General features: G+C 44.0%; 1 protein-coding gene across 2 annotated transcripts in view; it reads right to left on the bottom strand.

The window, feature by feature from the left end:
• Nucleotides 1–23,029, bottom strand: part of SLC38A6 (solute carrier family 38 member 6) — an 88,933-nt gene that overhangs the window by 12,104 nt on the left and 53,800 nt on the right. For both annotated transcript variants that reach the window (XM_053259473.1, XM_053259463.1), the window contains exons 9-13: nt 13,366–13,431; nt 12,104–12,157; nt 11,364–11,443; nt 10,220–10,320; nt 901–1,025 (exon numbers count right to left, since the gene is read on the bottom strand). In XM_053259473.1, the coding sequence (XP_053115448.1) occupies nt 901–1,025; nt 10,220–10,320; nt 11,364–11,443; nt 12,104–12,157; nt 13,366–13,431 (426 nt within the window). The remainder of the gene's footprint in view (nt 1–900; nt 1,026–10,219; nt 10,321–11,363; nt 11,444–12,103; nt 12,158–13,365; nt 13,432–23,029) is intronic.

The following is a 23,029-nucleotide window of genomic DNA, read 5'->3' as shown; positions in this document are numbered from 1 at the left end:
AAACCAGTTCAGGCTTGTTCAAACCAGTCCTTGTACCTTCAATTCTGTCCAAATTTAGACCGAACCACGCCAGCTGGTTTGTGCGCACCTGTAGCCTGGAGGTTGTGCATGGCCATCTAGACTAGTAGCCATTCATAGACCTTTCTTCGATGAATTTGTCTAAGCCCCTTTTAAAGCCATCCAAGCTAGTGGCCATCACCACATCCCATGGCAGAAAATCCCATAGATTAATTATGCAGGTGTGAAAAAATACTTCCTTTTGTCAGTCCTAAAGCTAATCACCTTCCCTTTTGCTGCTTCTCCAGTCCAATTCACAATTGCCTTCTGTGGCTCCTTGCATTTTATGTTGTTGTTGTTGTTGTTTTGTTCTACTGCTGTGTGATGTCTAGTTTGGCCCTAATATGGACCTGAAATCAAGAAGTGTTCAGAAATGGCTGAGACCAGATTTGTGGTTTTGTACTATCCCTGTTAAAAACCCTAAAGTAAACTCTATATTGAGACAAACCTGTTTTGAGCTTGCGGGAAATCATTAGCTAGCCTGCTTTTTGCTGACTCCTATTTACTCATTAAAAATGCATGCTTTCTTGCAAACCAAAAATGAAGGGAAAGAAAAATCAAACCAAATAAATTTTTAGGAGCACCACATTCTGCAAATGGCAAGTGATGTTGCAAGTCAGCTCAAATCTAAAATTCAATTAGGGGAAAGGGGGAGAAGCCCACGTTATTTTAGCGGTTTCAGCCTCGTTCCTCTGCTGAGGTTATGGTAACATATACAAGCGCAAGGACTCTGATCAGCCACTTGACGAATGGATGAGACATCCACGAATAGATGGCAGGGCCTGTAAAGAATTAAGAGAGTTACTTTGCTGGGCCAGAAATCACATTTTTGGCAGTACTTACAGGAAAATGGATTAGGGGCACCGTCAACAGCACAGCACAGAGTATGCCCAGCTTTACCGTTATGATGACAGTATCATGGGGCAAGTACCTGCTGTATCCTTGCAGTAATTCTGAATCCACATGGTCTGGAGAGGGGGAAAAACATTACATAAGCTATTAAATTGCACATTTTGTGAAGTCACGATCTGAGCTGGACCCTGCACACTCAGTACCATGTGTGTTCAATCCTCGTTTTGAAACTCTTGTTCTAGGAGAACTTGGGCATACCTTGCGGTTTTAATCAGGTGTTCCTTGATAAGAAGATCAGTAATGGCAGACAAAGCTTCCCTGAAAGACAGCTGGCCGGTCCATGGCTGGTCTTTCCTAGCAATGGCAGAGGAGATTTTGGACCATTCTAGGGAGTCGTTGTCACGTGGTGTGGCAGGTAGCCCTAACAGGTGTGGTTGGCACCCACTGGGAATTAAGAGTATGCTGTAGAACAGGGGTGGACACTAGGTAGTTCGGGGTCTGTGGTAGCTCCTGGGCTTGTGCGAAGTGTCTCTGCAGGCATCTGGGCTTGCCTCTCCCTTCCTTCCAGCCAATTCTACAAATCTGGTTGGCTAGCTGAGTGGGGGCATGGCTGCAACATTTTAAATTTCCCTCTCTTTGAGTGATCAGGGTCACTTTTATTTCCTCTCCCATTAATTTTTCGAAGGGTGCAGCGGGAAATGACTTGGCTAGCAAGCCAGAGGTTGCCGGTTCGAATCCCCGCTGGTATGTTTCCCAGTTGATGGAAACTCCTATATTGGACAGCAGTGATATAGGAAGAAGCTGAAAGGCATCATCTCGTACTGCATGGGAGATGGCAATGGTAAACCCCTCCTGTATTCTACCAAAGACAACCACAGGGCTCTGTGGTCGCCCCGAGTCGACACCGACTTGACAGCACAATTTTACTTTACTTTCTTTCCCCACAAAGCAGCCTCTCTTGCTCCTCTCCTGCCCTGAAGAAAAAAATCTTTTGGAATCCAGTGCGTTATGTGTTAAAATCCCTTCTTCCGTCAATGTATCGTATTGTACAAGCTGCCATTTTGTTACTGGCTCTGCCTCCCCAAGCTGCTCTTTTGCCGTGGTAGCTCCCAAGGCTCTAACGAAAAGAAGAATCCCTTGGAAGCAGGATTGCAGGGAAGCTGACAGTGGCCCTGGTTCAGCTCACCGCTGCCGCACCCCCACCCCCCACCATGCCCCCTGCGCCTGTTGTCAGACGCAGGGGGGCACGGCGCACTCGAAAACGGAGTCACACACCCTGTTTTCAAACATAACCAGCCTAGAGCGGCGCTGCCTGCTTTAAAAGGCAGGGAGCTACATTCCGGGCCTGCAAAGGCAGCGCTGGGCAGAATACGCTTGAAAACAGAGTGCGCGGCCCCGTCTGCAAGCACGCCACGCCACCCTGCATCTGATGTCAGACGCAGGGGGCATGGCCGGGGCGCGAGGCACAGCCCCTGAGCATGGCATCCAGGGTTCTTTGAACCCGTCTGCACAATGGGGGCTCCATCCCTACTTGGAAGCCTTTGGTCCACCCACCCCTGCTTCAGAACACATCCCCCAAACCTCTGCAATGTACAGTAACGCAGTGTTCAATCCACAGGGGGCTTTTGGCAAAGTAAATCCAGTTGGAAGGAGTCCCCCCAAAGCATCTTGAAAACAATGATCTCATTCAATTATCTCAGTCCAGCATCCAAACCATCCTCCTGGCATTAGTCACCCTGCTTACACAGAGTTGCACTTGACAGCATCCTTGAAGGTTGCAAGGCTTAGAGCCATGCTGGAGAAATCAGGAGCAGCTGGAGACGGGGGCTGATGTTCTGCGCAGCAGAACACCAGCCTTAGGGCTCCGCTGGGGCTGCTGTGCAATGTGAAAAGCAGCCCCGGTGATGCTGGGGAAGCAGGAAGTTGCCCAAGGACCTAAAACAGCACCCTGCGGGCACTTATCTCAAACACCTTCCATTGTTTCCAATTCAATTGTTTCCATCGGACTGGATGGCTTTAAGAGGGGTTTAGATAAATTCATGGTAGGACAGGTCCATCAATGGCTACTAGTCTTGAGGGCTATCTCCAGGCTCAGATGCAGGATGCCTCTGAATCCCAGTTGTAGGAGAGCAACAGCAGGAGAGAGGGCATGCCTTCATCTCTTGCCTGTGGGCTTCCCAGAGGCATCTATTAGGATGGTCTGCCTGAGATGGTTATTGGATCCAGTAGGATTCCAAGAAGCCTTTGAAGGATTTAGTGTTGGCTCTGCCAGTGATCCTGTTGATGCCCTGGTGGAGAACTGGAACAACAAACTCACCAGGGCAGCAGACATGAACACTCCTAAGCATCCTCTCTGATCCACTTCAAAATTGGCTCCTTGGTATATGGAAGGACTACAGGAGCTGAGCAAGGTAGCAGACTAGAGTACAAGTGGAGGAAGACTCAACTTGGATCCAACAGATTACAACATAGATTCTTCTATGTCTTCAATTCCTTTTTGGCTGTACTGCATCCATAAGTTCTCATTCAGTGGAGTTGTTTAGGGTTGTGAAAGGGCTAGTACATGCCCCTCCTACCTTGAATCAGAATTTGGAACCATCAACTGCCTGTTGTGATGCTTTTAATGGGTACGTAGTGGATAAAATATCTCATATTCAGGCCGACTTACACACAGACCCCACTATTGAAGAGCCTAATGCGGAGGGGTCCAGCAACTCCTCTTATGTGGTTAGGCTGGATCAGTTTCAGTTTGTGACTCCTGATGATGTGGATAAGCTGTTTGGAACGGTGCGGCCTACCAGCTGTTCTCTTGACCCTTGTCCCACATGGCTTATACTCTCTGGCCGGGGGGGCGGGGGTTGTTGTAGAAGGCCTGGTAGATATTATAAATGCTTCTCTGAGGGAGGGCAGGATGCCTTCCTGTCTTTAAGGAGGCAATCATTAGACCTCTTCTGAAGAAGCCTGCATTGGATCCCTCAGAATTAAGCAACTATAGGCCTGTCTCTAACCTTCTGTGGTTGGACAAGGTAATTGAGAGGGTGGTGGCCTCCAGAATGGCTGCCGCCAGCACATAGAGGCCCGGAATGGGCCAAAAATGGCTTGTTGGAGAATGGGGAAGGCTGGCAGGGGAGGAAAAACCTTGGTTGTAAACCGCCCAGAAACACAAGTTTTGGGCGGTATAAAAATATGTTAATAAACAAACAAACAAACAAACAAACAGACCACCCTTGGCAGCACCCCCAGAAGCTCAGCAATGGCGGTATGTCCGCTTCTTCGTGTTTTTAAAAATAAATTCATTCAATAAAAATAAATTCATTCTCCCTCCCCACTCCCCAAGCCAGACCCGAACTGGACCGGGCCTGGCTCTAGTGTGCACAGAAGCGGACTCTGTTTGATTTGAGTACGGTTCTTCTCGAACCAAAACGGGTTTTCTGGTTTTGTGCACACCCCTAGTCTTGGGCATGATCCAGTAGGGCTGTTTGTGTGTTCTTAGGCAAGTAACACTGTTTCAGGTCACTGTGCAGCTTCCTGCCTCTGCAATACCCTGTCTGCAAAAAGAAGTGAGGCACTTTCGTGCCTTTGGCAGTGAGAGAATATCTTGCAAAATGAACCTTAACTCTTCCCGCATGGGAACCCCGCCATCTTTCTCAAAGGGAGCATCATGTATTAATCATTCCCATGTGGCAGAGTGCAAACTTCTAGCTGGCAAGCACACTCCCAGCTATATTTCTTGGAAACAAAAAGCTGGGGAGTGGGGGAAATTACTCATTTTACAGCTACTCATTTTAAAAAAACAAAACAAAAAAACCCCTTAAGATCTGGTCTTTTTACCCAAGCTGGTTCCCAGGTAAAACCTTTAGATTCCACCAAAAACAACAATTCCCAAGCACTGCAGAAAAGAACCCCAAGAGAGCATCTGGGAACACTGAGGCATATTGGAGCTCAGTGCAGAAACAGGCAGGGGCCACATGTCTGTGCACGAAGGAGCAACAGAGATCAATGCCAGAGCGTGCGCTGCTGATGCCTGCTTTAAATACCACTGAGTGATGGCTATCAGCTGCTAACTAACCACTCATGTGCAGTACTGGCTGTGTGCCAACATCTGTTTCGGGAAATTTTATATGGAGAAGCATTCAGTTATATGAACCCACAGCTGAAGTCCAAAGAGACCAGAACAGTCTTACAAGCTCATCTCCCTTGTGTGTGAACTAGGTCTCATTTGGCCGATGGTGCCTGTTTCACAAAGCTACGAAGCTGCCTTCTGCTGAATCGGATCACTGGGCCATCTAGCTCAGTAGTGGCTGCACTGCAAGGTTCCAGACAGGGATACTTGCCTGAACCCACTTACGAGATGTCGAGGACGGAACCTGGGAGTTTCTGCATGCAAAACATCTCCTCTGCCATTGAGCTATGATCCCTCCCTGTATCTCAACGCATCTCAAAATATACTCCCCCTCCCCAAGTAATGATATCTTATGAGCCTCTTCTATACGCAAGTGGGTGGTGTGCACTGCTAAAATTTCAACCCTGGAGACCTGTTGAATCAAACTGTGGGTGGTACAGAAGTACAGCTAATCAAGAGCCGTACAGGAGGGCAATGGCATAACCATGGAGGATGAGAATGCAGTCTAGTTACACTCAGGGAGTGTAACATGGCCAGCAGCAAAGATGATTTTCTTCTTACAGAGTTTGGGAAGCTAAATGGAGTGACAGTAAAACACTCTCTTCTGGGGCCACTCTGCTCAAATTATGACTACTACTATTTATATACTGCTTTTCAATGAAAAAGTTCTTAAAGGAAGAAGAAGAATCCCTCTCTCCAAAGGGTTCATCGTCTAAGGAGAAACACAAGGGAGACATGAACAGTCACTGGAGGGATGGTGTGCTGGGGTTGGAGAGGGCCAGTTGCTCTCCCCTTGCTAAAGATAAGGGAATCAACACTTTGAAAGGTGCCTCTTTGCCTAGTTAGCAGGGAATCTATTTCCCTGTTTTTCAGTATCACTGCTAAGCGAATTCCAAAATTCTGAAATGGGCAAAAAGTGCATGAGGTTTGACTATTAAGACCAATTCTAAAGATCTAGAACCATAGGGAGGGGGAACTAAGAGAATGGACCTAGGAAAGGTATAATGTACACAAAATACAGCTCCTGCTGAGAGGCAGTAAAGCTGATCGATGGCTTAGCATGACGGTGCATAAGCCACAGAGAGCCTGGCTGCCACACACTTCCCCTCCTCTTTCTTTACACACAAGGGGAGGGGATTGAAAGCTTCCATTCGCAGCTTGGAACATGCTGCTGTTTCATATTTTGTCCCAGTACTAACCATCAATATTTATATACTGCTTTTCAACGCAAGTTCTCCATGCAGTTTACGTAAAAGAACAAACAAAAAGGTTCCCTGTCCAAAAAGGGCTCACAAGAATCTTAAGGCAGACATAAGCAACAGCCACTGGAAGGATGCTGTGCTTTTTCTAGGAGTTTGGTTGTTTTTAGCCTACTTTCCTTCACACACACACCTAGGTGATCTCATAAGTCTACTTTCCTTATGAGATCACCCAGCTTGCGCTCGCTCTCACTCTCTCTCCCTCCCTATCAACTTCTCCATGCCTGGACCAGTTTGAACAAAATTTGGTACAACTGTAGGGACTCATAAGGATACCTCAATTGTGTAGTTTGTGATGATGTCATCCACCCCAATTCAAGATGGCAGATGCGTGAATGTTTGTGCCACAAGTGGAATCCCTTGTCAACCACCTAACCAATTTGGACCAAATTTGGTACAGTCATAATCAATTAAGATTATAGTGAAAGGAAAGTAGGCAGATTAGTTCTTACCAGAACTTCTTGTTTCTTTGTAAAAACTTGATTTAGGGCTTAGGACAACAGAAAAGGTATACACTTATGGTAAGTAAGTAAGTAAATAAATAAATATGAAAACAAATTCATGACATCTCAGTGGGTGTGAAGGTTGTAGGGAAAGGTATAGTTTGAAGCTATTGATTGGCTAGTGGAGGTGTTGCCCAATGGCCAATATCTGCTGCATGTGGGGGAAAATAATAGTGGTAGACTCAGTGATAGCCCCTTCTCTGCAGAATGCCATCAGTCTGGGGAGGTCCATCTGGATCCTCTTTAGTGGCTTTCAGACCACAAGTTGAGATGTTTCCCCCTCGGTTTCATTCTGCAGCTTTAAAAGTTGTTTTATTGCTGCTTTATATATTTTTGTAACATATGCTGCTTTGCTGTTTTTAACTAAAAATGGGATACAAACAAACCAAGTGCCCTGGAATCTGGTCTCAAAGAGGCAGCTGAAAGCAAGGGGTGGATATGGCCTCAAAAGGCCAGCAGCAAGGCACTTCCCCACTGAAGATCAACTTGCTTAAGATTAAATCAAAAGCCAGTCTAGTCCACAAGATAAAGAGACATGAGGAAGGCAGATAAGACACTGGCGGATCCAAAGTCAAGGACATCTCTTACTAAAGCCTAAATGATTTAAATGCACATTTCAAGCTACTTTCAGGAGACAGATATTCAGGAAAAGGCAGTCATGCATTTAAATGACCATGACTGCACAAAGCAAGCAAATTCCCAGTGGGCAAAATGAATCCAGCTTCCTGAATGAAGTGTTGAGAGAAAACTTCCCTTTGGCACACGGACATGCACACGAGGTTCTTCTAGGAACCAAAGCTATGAAAATACAGGGGGAAGAGGAGCAAGGAAGCAAGACAGGGCTCAAAAGCATTCTCCTAGAAACAAGAACACACAGCAGTGCAGGGATCGGCAAACATCAAGGCGTGGGCAAAATGATCACCCACATGGTTAGCAATTAACTTCTAACTACATGACATAAACCAACCATGCCACCATTTCAAGTCAGTCACTCACCAACTTTCTGCAGTATTTTGATGGACCTTTGAAAAGAAGAAAGCCACCAAGGTGTAAGGAGTGCTGAAATCTGACTGGAGCCCAATTCAGATATGATGTTGTACGAGCCTACAGATGTCTGTAGACTCATATGTATATTTGTGTGAATGAGTGTACCTGCATTCATTTTAAACCTGAACCTGGGTACACATTGCTCAAATGCAGGGTAGAGATAGGATATGTACCATTGTACCTATGTTCAACAAAATCTGTGAATAACTGTGCCTAACATAACATGTTTAATTGTCTGTAACTGTGTACAGATCTGTTCCTGCGGACACTGGCATGTACGAGTGTTGAAGATAATGTGTGAATAGGGCTTGGATATTAAGGGAACACAAGCCTATACGGATTCAGACAACCACAGAAATATTCTCATTGTGGAGAGCTTTTTACCCATTAATGGTTGCCACTGGTATATACCAAAAGAGGAACAACATTCAACAGCCGTTTCTAATGAACTCATCAGAGTTACGGTCATCACCTGAAAAATGTAGTTGTGTGTGGAATCCACTCTGGGTGGATACAGATGCTCCATTTGCTAAACTGGTTTTATGTATCAGAAGATACGTTAATTTTAGGCAATCTTCTCTCTTAAGGGGGTTTTGCATGATTGTTCTTTCAGTTCAAGGAGTTTTTCCAACCCAAGTTGACTTTCAGTCAAGTCAGGCTGGATGCAGAGATCCAACACGGCTTCTTAAATAGCTCTGTACAAGTCCACACCATAAGCCAATCTATGTACATAAGTCTATAAGTAGCAAGGATCTGATTTTTCAGAGAGCACTGCCGAGTTGATTTAATCAGGAGTAGGCCTGTTTCTCTCTATATACTGAAGAGGTGTGAGAAGAGGTGATGAAATAGGTACCACATGAAGTTGTGTGTGCACAGTTCAAGCTCCACACTAGAGCGAAGAGCACATATTCCTATTTTTAAAATCCTTATGCATAGTGACTGACACTTGAGTTAAATCCACGTTATTTGTTTTTGGATGCAGGGTACCAGTGGATCCAAGCCAAATTCAGACATTATTCCAATGAGATGCTGAACCTGGGTACAGCGTCTCAAAAGGGGGCTGCTCACTCCTGCAGCTGCCGCTCACGCATACTGCTTCATTCATTTGAGGCGGCAAATGCAGCTTCCATGATGGTGGATGCTTCAGTGATCGGGATGCGTGCCCCCTCCCGATCATGGAAGCACTTGCCATCACAGAAGCTGTGTTTGCCTCCTCAGATGAACACTGCTGAAAGCGTGAGCAGTGGCTGCAGGAGTGAGTGACAGGGCCAAGGCGGGAATTCCAGCCCCTTTTGAGACGCTGTACCCAGGCACAGTATCTCATTGGAATAATGTCTGAATTCGGCTCTAGCCTTGTGTCTTTGGTTGCCTTCCCCTCCCTTCCCCTCCCCTGCCCTCCCTTCTTTGTACCTCCACCTGCCCAAAAGGTGACAATGGGCTATAGCAGAGACCATTTCCTACTTGGTTCGGTGTTTATTTTTTGTTCAGCTGTTTTGTGCAATTTATTTCTCTGTGAGTTTTATATATTTCTGTGTAAGACTGTGAACAACAGTAAGAATACATAAGGAGAACTGTATATGAGCCAGTTCTCAAACTGGCATACAATACCAGAATATGAACTGTATATGAATACAGTATTATGAACTGTATATGAGCCAATTCTCAAACCTGGAGCCTATTCTGGATTGACATCAATCTGAACATAAGCAGAGGGCATTCCTCCTTGTGCTGCTAAGTATCCATGCAGGTGGAAACGGAGCTTCCACATGTCCAAGCAGGAATAATATATTTTAGAAGTTATGCTACAGAGAGGCAAGTTTCTCTCCAACTGGGCTAGAGAAGAAAGCCACCATGACAAATCCAGAGGACAGCTATTTGGCACAGGGTAACTAGGTGATGTTTTTAAGCACCAGCTAAGCCCATACATTAGTCAAATAACAGTGGAATATACAAGCCTTTAGAACAGGGCTCCTGCTGATGTTCAACTACAACTCCCATCATCCCTGGCTATTGGCCACTGTGGCTGGGGATGATGGAAGTTGTAGTCCAACAAGAGTTGGAGGGCCAAAGTTATACAGGCCCCCTTTAGAGAACTCCACAGTATTATGGCTGAGAAGGAAAGCCTTAGGTGTATTCATGACTATGTGCCTTATTCCAGACCTGTCCAACTTGTGATCCACCAAGGGGAATTAAGCCCTCCAGCCCTATGTTGTGAGCAGCCAAACTGCTTGGCTGTCTCCTATTTTTGCAGACCCAGGCAGGCAGCAACATCAGGGGGCTTAACTGAGCCTCTCTGGTAGCCCGTGTTCAGCATGGTGGGTCACAAATTGTGCAGGTCTGCTGTTCCCCATATAAGTAACAAATGAATGAATACATACCATAAAAAGAGAGGTATCCAAATAGCGCAGACACAAAATAAACTAGGAAGCTCAGGCCAATTCCTGTGTTGGCTACCTTCTGCATCCTGCTTTTGGATGGACTACGAACACAGAAGAAAAATGTGGCATTCTTTAAGGCATTGGAAGGAGTGGCCGGAGCATGAAAATACAGACAAGAACCTGCAGTGTATACCTGTATTTCCCATGAATAAGCAATAGCTCAAATGGATTACGGGACATAAGAACATAAGAAGAGCCTGGTGGATCAGGCCCATGGCCCATGTAGTCCAGCATCCTGTTTTGCACAGTGGCTCACCAGATGCCACTGGCAGGAGTTGAGGGCCTGCCCTCTCTCCTGCTGTTGCTCCCCTGCAACTGGTACTCAGAGGCATCCTGACTTGGAGGCTGGAGGTGGCCTATAGCCCTCCGTTAGACCTGCAAGCTTGGGTCTCTTTTCCTCCCTTAATAACATCTTTTGGGCTAAGCCAGGGTCCCACAAAGGAAGGATGGGGAGTGCCATGGACCACAGTCAGCTCCATTAGGCCTCTGGCATAATGTCTTTTGAGTCCCCAGAAAATTTCAAGCTTTTGAATCTCAAATTAGCCACCTGAGCACTAATTGAATTGTTATTATTAAAAATATTTATACCCCACCCTTTCAGTGCACTACTGTTTAGGGCGGCTTACAACATTAATTTTTAAAAAATGTATTAAAATGAATAAGGTTAAAACACTCAAATACCAGGCTAAAACCATCATTAAAATAAGTTTTTAAAATTGAAATTAAAAGTTAACAATAAAAGGCTAAACATTCAGAAACCTACCAGATAAAAGCAGAGGATAAGATATTAAAAAGCCTTTCTAAAAAGATGCATCTTCAGTTGTTTCTTAAAAACAATGAGGGAGCATGGCAAAGCTTTGGAGGACATTCCAAAGTCGAGGGGTCACAACTGAAAAGGCTCTGAATGCTACTTTCAAAACAATGTCCTTTTATCCTAAGTTGTTCTTTCAGAAACGGAAGGCATTCACAGTGCAAATGGGGGGCTGGGGGGCAATTTTGACAACCCCCCCTTCCCTCTGCAGCCCCCAAAACTTGAGTTGGGAGGTTACATTTTAAAACAATACGTTTACAAATAACATGTTACCTTTGGAGCTCGCAGTAAATTGGCAGTACTGAGGTATGGCAGAGAAATGAGAAAGCCATAGTTGGAATGGCATAAGCACTCTAAAAGAGAGAAAGAAAAGCCCCTGTTTAGAAAAAAAAGTCTGTAATATTTAACCTTTATTTCTAAAACCTTTCTTTTATTTCTAAAAGAGGAGAGCTGGTCTTGGGGTAGCAAGCATGACTTGTCCCCTTAGCTAAGCAGGCTCTGCCCGGGTTGCATATGAAAGGGAGACTAGAAGTGTGAACACTGTCAGATATTCCCCTCAGGGGATGGAGCTCCTCTGGGAAGAGCAGAAGGTTCCAAGTTCCCTCACGGGCAGCATCTCCAAGACAGGGCTGAGAGAGATTCCTGCCTGCAACCTTGGAGAAGCCGCTGCCAGTCTGTGAAGACAATACTCCGCTAGATGGACCAATGGTCTGACTCAGTATATGGCAGCTTTCTATGTTCTATGTTCCTCAGACTATCTAACCCCTTGAGTGATGGTCACAGTGACAGAACTGAAGGTTTTCAAATTAGATTCCCTCCATTTTTGTGGAGAGCTTCTGAAGTTTTAAAACACAGTTTTTGAAAATTCATGATTCAGATTATCATTAGCAAAGCAGCAAGAAGCTGCTGAAAGGCATACATTTTAAGAAGCACTGTTTTATTTGCAATGCAAGAGGGGCTGAAATGCTTTTTGGAAGCCCCTGTGATCTGTTAAGAGAATACAATAAAATTACCTCCTTGGAAAAATGGAAGAGTGCTGCTTTACAATCACCGGAAGAATTTGAAGCCTGTATAAGACAAACAAGCAAGAAACACAATGTGACTCATCAAATGATTTCAAAACACATACTTTTAAATATATAATTTCATTATTAATTATTATTGTTATAAATACATTTTTATAATTTCATCACATAATTTTAAAATACAATTTTACTACTTATAATTATAAATAAATGTATAATAATTTTATTATTTATAATTTTAAAATTTAGAAAATTCTGTGCATGAATGTATGAATTCTATGCATGAATGTACAAAGCCTGTTCATGGTACAAATGAAATATGTCTGCAACAGCTTGTGGCCATGGTGTGCTATAAATGCACCAGTGTTGTTCAGTACGCTGAATTATCCATGCAGCCCACTGCAGCCACAAATACAGAAAGAATAGGAACAGAAGAGTGTGTGTGTGTGTGTGTGTGTGTGTGTGTGTGTGTGTGTGTGTGTGTGAGAGAGAGAGAGAGAGAGAGAGAGAGAGAGAGAGAGAGAGAGAGAGAGAGAGAGAGAGAGAACTCACCCTCATTCTTCCCATTATTCAAAGACAACTCTTTTCTGCTAGGAGCAACACATCTCTCTTTCCAGATAACCCACCACAAAGCAACTGTATGTGTTAATACAGAAAGCTAGTGCTGTGTAATGGTTAGAGAGGTGAAATATAACTAGGGGTCCAAGGTTGACATCCCTGCTCAGCTATTAGGGAATGACCTTGTGCCAGTCACGATCTCTCAGTCCAACCTGCTTCACAAGGTTGCTGTGAGGATAAAAGGAGAAGGAACTACATATACCAGTGGTTCCCAACCTGGGTTCCTCCAGATGTTGCTGAACTACAACTCCCAGCATCCCCAGACACAATGAATTGCAGCTCGGGATGATGGGAGTTGTAGTTCAGCAACATCTGGAGGAACCCAGGTTGGGAACCACTGACATACACTATCCTGAGTTCCTTGGAGGAAGGGCAGGAGACACATGCAAAAATAAAATTAAAATTAAAAGACTTGGATTTGTAGTATGGAGGTTATTAATCCTGGATAAAACATATAGAGAAATGCATGCCGCCAGACTAGCTTGAACCCAGAGCATTTGTGCAGTTTCAAACAACCAAAAATACTTGATCAACAAATAACTGCATTGTATAAGAACAAGATGAACTTAGCACTTAACGAAAACAAAGAACTGCACAGCTGAAAAAAAAAGAATTTTGAATAGCTTACATACCTGGAAATATTGTACAGCAGCATTTGATGGCAGAGGACAAGGAATGGACCACTTCTTAATTATGATCTGTAGAGAAAGAATATAGAATATTCTGCAGGCTAGGTTCGGGTGTGTTTAAAATCCATAGTTGAAAAGTTAGTCATAGAAACACAGAAAGCTGTCAGATACACACTGGTCCACCTAATTCAGTACTGTCTACACTGACTGGCAGCAGCTTCTCCAAGGGTTCAGGTAGGAGTCTCTACCAGCCCTACCTGGAGATGCTGCCAAGGATTGAACCTGGGACCTTCTGCATGCAAAGCAGATCCGCTATCACTGAGCTTCGGCCCCATCCCCAGTGAAGGCATACATGTGTCCATCCAGGAACTGTCCACACCAGGACCTGCTTAGCTTCAGCAAGGGGGCTGTAGCATGTGCCCTTCGGCCACGCTCTGGGAGCAAGGGTCTTCGATACAGACTGTAGCAACTATACTGAAAATACAGGTGGACCTCATTATCCGCCCGCATCTGACATCAGACGTAGGGGGCGGGGCGGGGCGGGGCGAGGCGAGGGGGTCCACCGTGGCGGCCAGACACGGGATGCTGCTGGCTTCTCTCCACTAGTGCTGAAGATAGAGGAGAGCTGGTCTTGTGGTAGCGAGCATGAGTTGTCCCCTTTGTTGAGCAGGGTCTGCCCTGGTTTGCATTTGGATGGGAGACTACGTGTGAGCACTGTGAGAACTTCCCCTTAGGGGATGGGCTGCTCTGGGAAGAGCATCTGCATGCTTGCATGCAGAAGTTTCCAAGTTCACTCCCTGGTATCTCCAAGGGAGGGCTGAGAGAGACTCCTGCCTGTAAGCTTGGAGAGGCCGCTGCCAGTCTGGGTAGACAATACTGAGCTAGTCGGACCAATGGTCTGACTGGGCAGAAGGCAGCTTCTTATGTTCCTATGTTTAGGGCTACCACCTTTAAATTGATCAATCTATTTTAAAAGTTCGTAAACTAAAAAGGCCTTAATCAGGCAACACATTTTTAAAGTGTTAATTATTTTCATTAAGTACTTCTAAAAACTGCAAGTGGTAGGAGCCATCTTGGAAGAGGTATTCCCTTTTCACTCTTGCACAGGAGAGAATGCCTCTTCCAAGATGGTACCTACTATAACATATACACATCCATCATCTAAAAACAAAGACAGTTTTTTTTCATAATGATTGTTTTAGTTGTATGCAAATGAAGGCACGATTAACCCAGTGGTCTTCACTATTCTTCAAGGCCACTTGGGCAAAAAAAAATAATTTAAAAAAATCTTCACCATGAGAGCCATCTCCCACTGTGCTGCTGAAAAATATTGTGCTTTTCTCCTTGCTGGGAAGGGCCTTTAAAAAAAGATGGAGCCCTCCCTTAAGAGCTCTATGGGGAAAGTGTAGGGAAGGGATATATTTCCCAACACTCCATACACACCTTTAAGTTAGTGCAGGAGCTCAAGAAGGTTTGATTTCCTTAAATGAGTCCCCTCTCCACACTGGGCAAAGCACAGCCCTGCACAGTAGGAATGACCACCTCACCATGGTACCAGAGGGACTGTGCAGAGGATTCAGCTTTGAGCAAAGCTTCTCACAGGCCCAATAAACAATTTGTGGGGGGACACACATGTAGCATTGATGGGGGACGCCACTGGCCCCCCAGCCTTACAATGAAGAACACTGGATTAATCAATTGATTAAAATGCCCTTTGAATAAGACAATATGATGGTGATGATATATGCATTCTTCCGTTCTTCAAACAAGTTTTTTAGACCTCTTTAGTGTGTAAAATAGGATAAAATAACAGATCTTCCAAAATCAAGCAAATGTGTTTCAATGTCCAAGCACCATTATCAATGCTCTATTTGAAGCAGCTGGAAAGTTTAAATGAAGTAACTGCAGCTGAAGTAATTAATAAAATGCATTTTTTTAAAATCAGGTGAATAATAATAAAATAAAAACAAAACAATAAACTTTATTTGTTAGCTGCCCCATAACAAATTGTTCTCCAGGCGGCTTACAACACAACATTAAAACATGAGTTAAAAACACACAACACATTAAATCATAACAGACCATAAAAGGGGGAGGGAGGAGAAAATACAAAACACAAAACAAAACAATTTAAAAGACTTCTTTTAAAAAATCAGTTAAAATTAGATCGAAATTTAAAAGGCCTGGATGAACATAACATTCTTTACTTGGCGTCTAAAAGAACAAAGTGAAGAAGCCAGGCGAACCTCACTGGGGAGGCTATTCCATGAATGGGGTGCAACCACCGAAAAGGCCCTCTCCCTGGTAGCGACCCACCTCACCTTGTTTGGCAGGGGCACCCGGAGAAGGGCCTCTGAAGAAGATCTTAAAAGTATGGGTAGGGACATATGAGGCAAGGAGCTCTCTCAAGTCCCTGGTCCCAAGCCATTTAGGGCTTTAAAGGTTAACATTAGCACTTTGAATTGGGCCCAGAAACGGACTGACGTGACAGCCCTCCTTTAGTTTACGAATAGTTGTGCTACCCTCAGTTCATTCATTCTCACAACCAGGAGTAACCCGTATGGCAGAGCGGGGAGTGGTGGTTAACAAGCTGCAGGTATGGCTCGTTCCCACTCTTCTTTCCCCCTGCAGCCACCTCCTTGTGCCTTGTTTCGACCGCCTCCATGTTAAGCCCAGGTGCTCAGGCTGGTTATTTGCCTGGCTGGGAAAATAACCAGCCCACGTACCTGGGGTTAATGCAGGTGAAACAAAGCACAGCAAGGTGGCCACAGTGGGGAGAGCAGAGCGTGAGTGAGCTGCACATGTGGTTCGTTTATCCCCCCTCCCTCCACTGGTAGGGTCTGCTCCTGCTCACAACAACCCTGTGAGGTGGGTCCCTGTGATTCTCATAAAAATGGATGAGATCACCCAGGCAGTCCCTGGCTGAGGTGGGATTTCAACCCACTAACTCAAAGGTCTCTCAAGTCCAAGGACGTTTCTGTAGCCAATATTAACATTTTTCTCACAGTCAATAATCTGAACAGATGGTTTGCCCTAGAAACCAATCACAGAAAATTACAGCAAATGTAAAGGATTGCTTCCATATGCCTAGTGCGGATTTTTTTTTCCTTCCCTGGAACAAATTAAGGCGTATCTGCATGTGACAGCAACAAACGCCATACAAACTGCAGCCTGTATCTCAACATTACATCTTTCCAGCTTCAGAAAACAATTAGCTGGGAAAACTGAACTGCATTAAATACACCTCCCAGAATTTCAGTGTGACAAATGGGATAATACATAAAAGGATTTATTTCCTCTCTTTTTGCCTTTTAGTTTTTTAAAGCAGCACTACTTTTAATATATAACATTTTATGGATAAAGGGTGTGTCTGTGCATGCATGTCAATTCTTGGCACTAGTTGCCACACAGGCAACTTAGGAAACTGCTCTAACTTTATAAGAAACCCCTTCGGAAGAAACTCCTCCTTTGCTAACAAAGACCAAGGACCAGTTCTGCATCAGTGATAGCCAGCCGGCATGGCCCAGTGGAAACGGACATGCAAGATCTGGATTCAAATCCTGCGCTCTGCTCAATGGGTGGCCAAGAAGCCAGGCTATTTCTGGTACCCTCAGTTTCCCCATTCATAACTTATGCCCTCCCTGGTGTGCAGAGAGCCCAGATTACAAAGAACTGTCTTCCAGGGACTTATAAAAATGCCATATAAATTCTAAGCAACAAATATATGCAGTAACAAAATCAGGATTCTGAATGCAGTTTTGAGTTGTGGTTGCTAAAATACAGAATACTCCCTGCCCCCAGCTTGGCTCCCCACTTTGTCTGGAGGCTCTTTCATTCTTCCCCCCCGCCCTTCATTTTTTTAGTTACAGCCTGTGATTATGTGCTTTTTAACTTGCTGTTTGCTGATGTGAGGTTTTTATCATGCAAATTTTACTATCCGTTGTATTTCTGTTCTTGCTAAGATTAAAACAATCTTTTTATTATTATTTCTAAGCCATCTAGAGTAACCGTTTTTTTGGAGAAAGGCCGGGTAAAAGGTAAAGTGTGCCGTCGAGTCGGTGTCGACTCCTGGAGACCACAGAGCCCTGTGGTTGTCTTTGGTAGAAGAGTACAAACATAGAAATATATAAAACTCTCAGACCCGGCACTTCCATGCTTGAAGAATACTCATGCTGCACTTGTACTTTTAAGGACAGCAAACTTACACATGCTCACCTAAAGCCCGATTCAGACATGACGTTGAGCACTGATACGAGTACAGATATTCGCACGTCATGCTGCAAGCAGGCAGAGCAGTACACTTCTCTATCAGAACCATACATTTGAAGGGCTTGTACTCAGGTTCACTTAACGCAGGTGAAGTCATTCACACAGAAACATATACTAGTGTACAGACATCTGTACATCCGCACAACATAATGTATTTTAATCTGTGATTGTTGATATTAAAATGTGTACACCGCCTAGAGATGTACATATCAGGGGGTATAAAAATATGATAAATATAAGTTTCCGGGCAAAATACAAAGTGCTAGTTATAACTTACAAAGCCCTAAATGGCTTAGGCCCTGGGTATCTAAGAGAGCGTCTTGTTCATTATGAGCCCCACCACCCACTGCGGTCATCTGAGGAGGTCTGTCTCCAGTTACTGCCAACTCGTCTGGTGGCTACACAGAGACGGGCCTTCTCGGTCGCTGCCCCGAGATTGTGGAATGCACTCCCTGCTGAGATACGATCCTCCCTATCTCTGGCAATTTTTTTAAAAACACCTGAAAACCCATCTTTTCGCCCAAGCTTTCTCAGCTTTTTAAAATTGTCTATTTAATTTTATGGTGGATTTTAAGCTGTTGATTTGTTTTAACTTTTATATGTGTTTTAATTGTTTTATGTTAACCGCCCAGAGATGAAAGTTTGGTTTGGGCGGCACCATATCTCATGAAAACATTTTGGCTTGATTGGGGAGGGGAGGGGGGAGTGAAGCTACCTTACATCTTTTAGAATTTGGGGGATGGGGATGAAACATATTGGATAAACATACTAGATGAAACATATTAAAGTGGCCACCTTCTTCTCAAAGGAAGCTCCAGAACGTACACAATGTCATGACGTAGTGGTATTCCGGGTAAACAATTTGAGGCTGCTGGGAGGAGTGCGCTCATCCCAGAAAATTGCTGAAATGTCCCCACTGTCACCAGATGCAAAACCAGGGGACATTCTGAGACAGTACCAATGCAGTGGTATTTGTGACCTGCACTCTGTCCCATTCTCTGTGTTTCTTCCTGTGACAGGGCCAAGAGGTTTGTTGTTCAGTTAAAAATCCCACGGGGTGTACCCAAGCAGGTGGTTCTACACATACCATATACTTTGGTTGTACATATACCAGAGTCTGTAGCCCTAGATGCACATTATGCTCATTGCATGTACAATCTGTGTAATGTATATGCACAGACAAATCTGTATGCACGAACAGTTATTCGCAAGTTACATAGAACACATGAGTCCGATTCAGACATTATGCTGTGCAAGTGTACAGATGTCTGTACACTCGTACATGTGTTTGTATGAATGACTGTACCTGTGTTCATTTTAAAAGTGAACTTGGATACAGGCCCTTCAAATGCATGGGACAGATAGGAAATGTACTTCTGTACCTGCGTTCAACATAATGTAAATTATTATACCTGTGTACACTGAACACTCATCATACGATTGTTGAATGTAATGTGTGAATTGGCATATGGATAGCAGTACACTTCCTATTTGTATCCTGCATTCAGGAAGCCTGTAACCAGATTCACTTTCAAAGTGAATGCATGTACAAGTCATTCACACAAAAACATTCACATGTGTGCAGACTCCTGGACACACGTACAGTGTAAGCCTGAAGAGGGCTTGTATTAAGTAGGAATTTATCTAATGAAGGCTGCTACTCATCCTCAGCAGGCTGCAGAAGGCTGTCATCTCCTAGAACTCTCAGGGGTATTTTGGGAGTTCTTGACAGACACCCTCCTCAGGGAGCTGCTTTGAAGTCTGATTTTATCACATGGCTCAGGTCCTTAATGGGCTGGTTTCTTGCACTCTGGATAGCATTTTTGCTGCACAGCCTTTACATGATTTTTATCTTTTAAAAAGAAAGCGGGGCAGTGGGGGCGCTAAGAAAAACAAAACAGCACCCATTAGCTAAGACCAGCATGCATGTCAATGCAAGTCAAAGAAACCACAAGGCATTCCTTCCACATCCAAAGCAGGAGCACGGAACTTCAGCAAAGCAAGTCTGGTGGGGTGCGGTGGGGTGGGGTGGGGTGGAGGGCAGATGAATTGCTCCTCCACCAGCACTTTTGTGGGTTTATTTTTTTAAAAAACTTTCATTTCCAAATCCATCTTTAGAACAAGTTTGAGACCACAAGGAAATATATCCAATTAAAAACACAGCATCAACCATTTTCCTGACTTGATATAGCCTATTTGATATAATCTCCCTTGGTCTTTCAGAACAAGTATTTTAATGAAATGACAGCATCTTCTGCATTTTCCCGACCCACCATCAATGTCCCCGACAGCCTGTTCCCGCACTCAGGCTATTAAAAGCCAGCCAAAAACAGACTCAGAAAGAAGACACAACAGGGCAGACTGATCCACAGGTGAGGCTTAATCTCATCCTGGCCCCTGGGCTAGTAACCCCAAAGAAAAGAAGAGGGGCCATTTGTTGGGGGGTCCAAAAATAATGGGGGCAATGAAACTGACCTTTGCACTCCAGGGCCTGCACAGCTGCACAAATCACCGCAACTGAGGACAGATGGGTAGGCTGCCATTCTTGCACACACAAACAGATTTTATCTCAAGGTTCGGTTTTATTAAACCATCCAGCAGCACCACCAGAAAAAAAGCTGCCTTGCACACAAACAAAGATTTGAAGGGATAGAGACAAAGCCAGCCATTCCCGACTACAATATTTACCCGAAGAGAAGATTACCCCGGATTCAAGACGACCCCCTTTTAAAATATGGGTTAAATATATGTTATACTATTTACCCAAAAGGAAAAGGATCCTAATTTTTGTTTTTTAAATGGCCCCTCAATTTCTAACATCAAAGAACCAGGGGCAGGGGGTGAGGGCTAGTTCTTAGATTCAGGTAAATACAGTATAGACTTATCCATTTTCATCCTGGAACTCTTAAGCATGTGGATTATCCCATTCACTTTAATTGTCCAGACATTCCAGCTTGTCAAATAGCTGGTTTTAATGAGAACTCGCGCTTGGGGCGGTATAAAAATGTGATAGATAGATAGATAGATAGATAGATAGATAGATAGATAGATAGATAGATAGATAGAATGTTGTCTTATTACTTTGCTCGATTCCTGCTGCAACTTCTGTGGTTTTATTGTGATTTTATGTGTTTTCCCCCTGTTTTATTTAATACTTTATTGTAGGTTTGTAAATTCCACACAGCCTGAGAGTCCTGTCAGGGCACTTATAAAATTTAATCCCTAAAGCTTCATATTCTCCAACAGTTCTCAATCCCTTACTCTATGAGTAAGACATCCTCTTACTGCACTTGGCATAAGGGCACTTTAAAAAGGGGTGAGGGGCAGGGTTTGCTGTGAGCCCTGCCACAGTGACAGAATTCATCATGGAGACTTGGTTAGGAGAGGCCAGTGGTCCAGTTTGATCTATATTCTTCCGGCAGAGTACTCTGTGGAGGTGCAGGTAAGAGGAAGAGGAAGTGGTGTGCCTATGGTCTAGACCAGTGGTTCCCAAACTGGGAGCCTCCAGATGTTGCTGAACTATACCTCCTACCGTCCCCAGCCACAGTAAATTGTAGCTGGGGCTGATGGGAGTTGTAGTTCAGCAACATCTAGAGGCTCCCAGTTTGGGAACCACTGGTCTAGAAGAATACTATCTCCCTTACCAGACCCCTGTCAAAGAATTGGCTCATATCAAGTACCTGTACCTGTCTAGGAACTAGGGATAGATTGGGACTTCCATTACTGTATAGATTAGGCCTGTGCACGTTCAGAAAATCCTGACTCAGATTTGACTAAATCCAAATTTGACAATATCAGATTCGGATTCTATGGGCTCTGGTCACTGGATTCGGAATCCGAATTCTGAGTTAAATTTGGATTTCTCCCCCTAGTGGTAACTAGGGAAACGTATTTATTTATCTGTTTGTTTGTTTATTAAAATGTTCTTATATACTGCCTCCTCCAAAGACTCTAGACGGTGAACAACAATAACAATAACAATTAAAATAATAATAATTAACAGGCAAACGCCTGGCGAAACAGGTGGGTCTTAAGAAGGGCCTTAAAAGCAGCCAGGGAGCGGGCTGAACAAATGGGGGGGGGGAGGGTCCCAAAGAAGATTTTTTTAAAAAATCACCAAAAATCAATGGTTGGTCCTAGAGCCCTGAAACTTGCCACATGTAGGGAAAGAGTGGTCAGGGCCAACTGTAGTAAATTTGAAGAGAATTGGTCAATCACCTGATATTTGGTGACTTTTTAAAAAAAGTTTTAAAATGGCTGAATTGTGAAATCTGGCTTGTTTCACGCCAGAACTTTACAAAAACCAAAAGACACACCTTGGACCATCATTCCACCGGCATGTGGCGGAATCTGCCCTTTGCCTTCATGACAAGGGTAACAGCATGCCCCCTTTGCCCTTATATCTCCTGAATATATGCTCATACAATTATGAAATCTGGCATACATGAAGTCCACATTGGCAGGACTCTCTAATTTTTTTCAAAGCTATCCACAGATTTTGGATGAATTTTTAAAATATTTAAAATAGGCAAAATCTGGCTTATTTCAAGCCAGAACTTTACAAAAACTTCTGGATCTGACCCCATGTGGAGGAAAAATGACATTCCTTTGATTTTATATTAATTTTTTTCTTCCCCTTTGCAGGAGCAGGCAGACCTTTTAAAAGGGATTAAACAGATTTCACACCTTTTAACCCATAATGGCTAGAAGGTAAAGTGAAAAATTATTTCTATCGACAAAAAGAAACATTCAAAGAACATTCACTTTTACCGATTGTGTGCTTCTGCAATGGGGAAACATACATTAATATAAAATCATAGGAATGCCCTTGTTCCTCCACATGGGGGTGGAATGATGGTCCCAGGGAGGGCTTCAGATCCAGAACCTTTGGTTTGGGCTTGAAACAAGTCAGTTTTAGTTCTTTTTTTCAATCTGTAGTTCCCCCACAAAAAATTCTCCAAACGCCCGAGGAGTTACCCACAGCCTTAAAAAAAAAATACAGTCCTGTCAATGTGGAATTTATGTGTGCCAGATTTCATAACTGTAGTGGTTAGAGTGCTGGATTAGGACCGGGGAGACCCGAGTTCAAATCCCCATTCAGCCATGATACTAGCTGAGTGACTCTGGGCCAGTCACTTCTCTTTCAGCCTAACCTACTTCACAGGGTTGTTGTGAAAGAGAAACTTAAGTATGTAGTACATCGCTCTGGGCTCCTTGGAGGAAGAGCAGGATGTAATTGTAAAATAATAATAATAATAAGAAGAAGAAGAAGAAGAAGAAGAAGAAGAAGGCTGTGGCAGAAAAAGACCAAAATAATCCCAGTGGTCATTGGCGCCCTGGGTGCAGTTCCAAAAGACCTTGAAGAGCACCTCAACACCATAGGAGTCACAGAAATCAC

The sequence above is a fragment of the Hemicordylus capensis genome, chromosome 1, assembly GCF_027244095.1.
Source record: "Hemicordylus capensis ecotype Gifberg chromosome 1, rHemCap1.1.pri, whole genome shotgun sequence".
Lineage (NCBI taxonomy): Eukaryota > Metazoa > Chordata > Lepidosauria > Squamata > Cordylidae > Hemicordylus > Hemicordylus capensis.
Note: the sequence above shows the minus strand (reverse complement) of the source record. Positions and strands in the feature narration are given on the sequence as shown.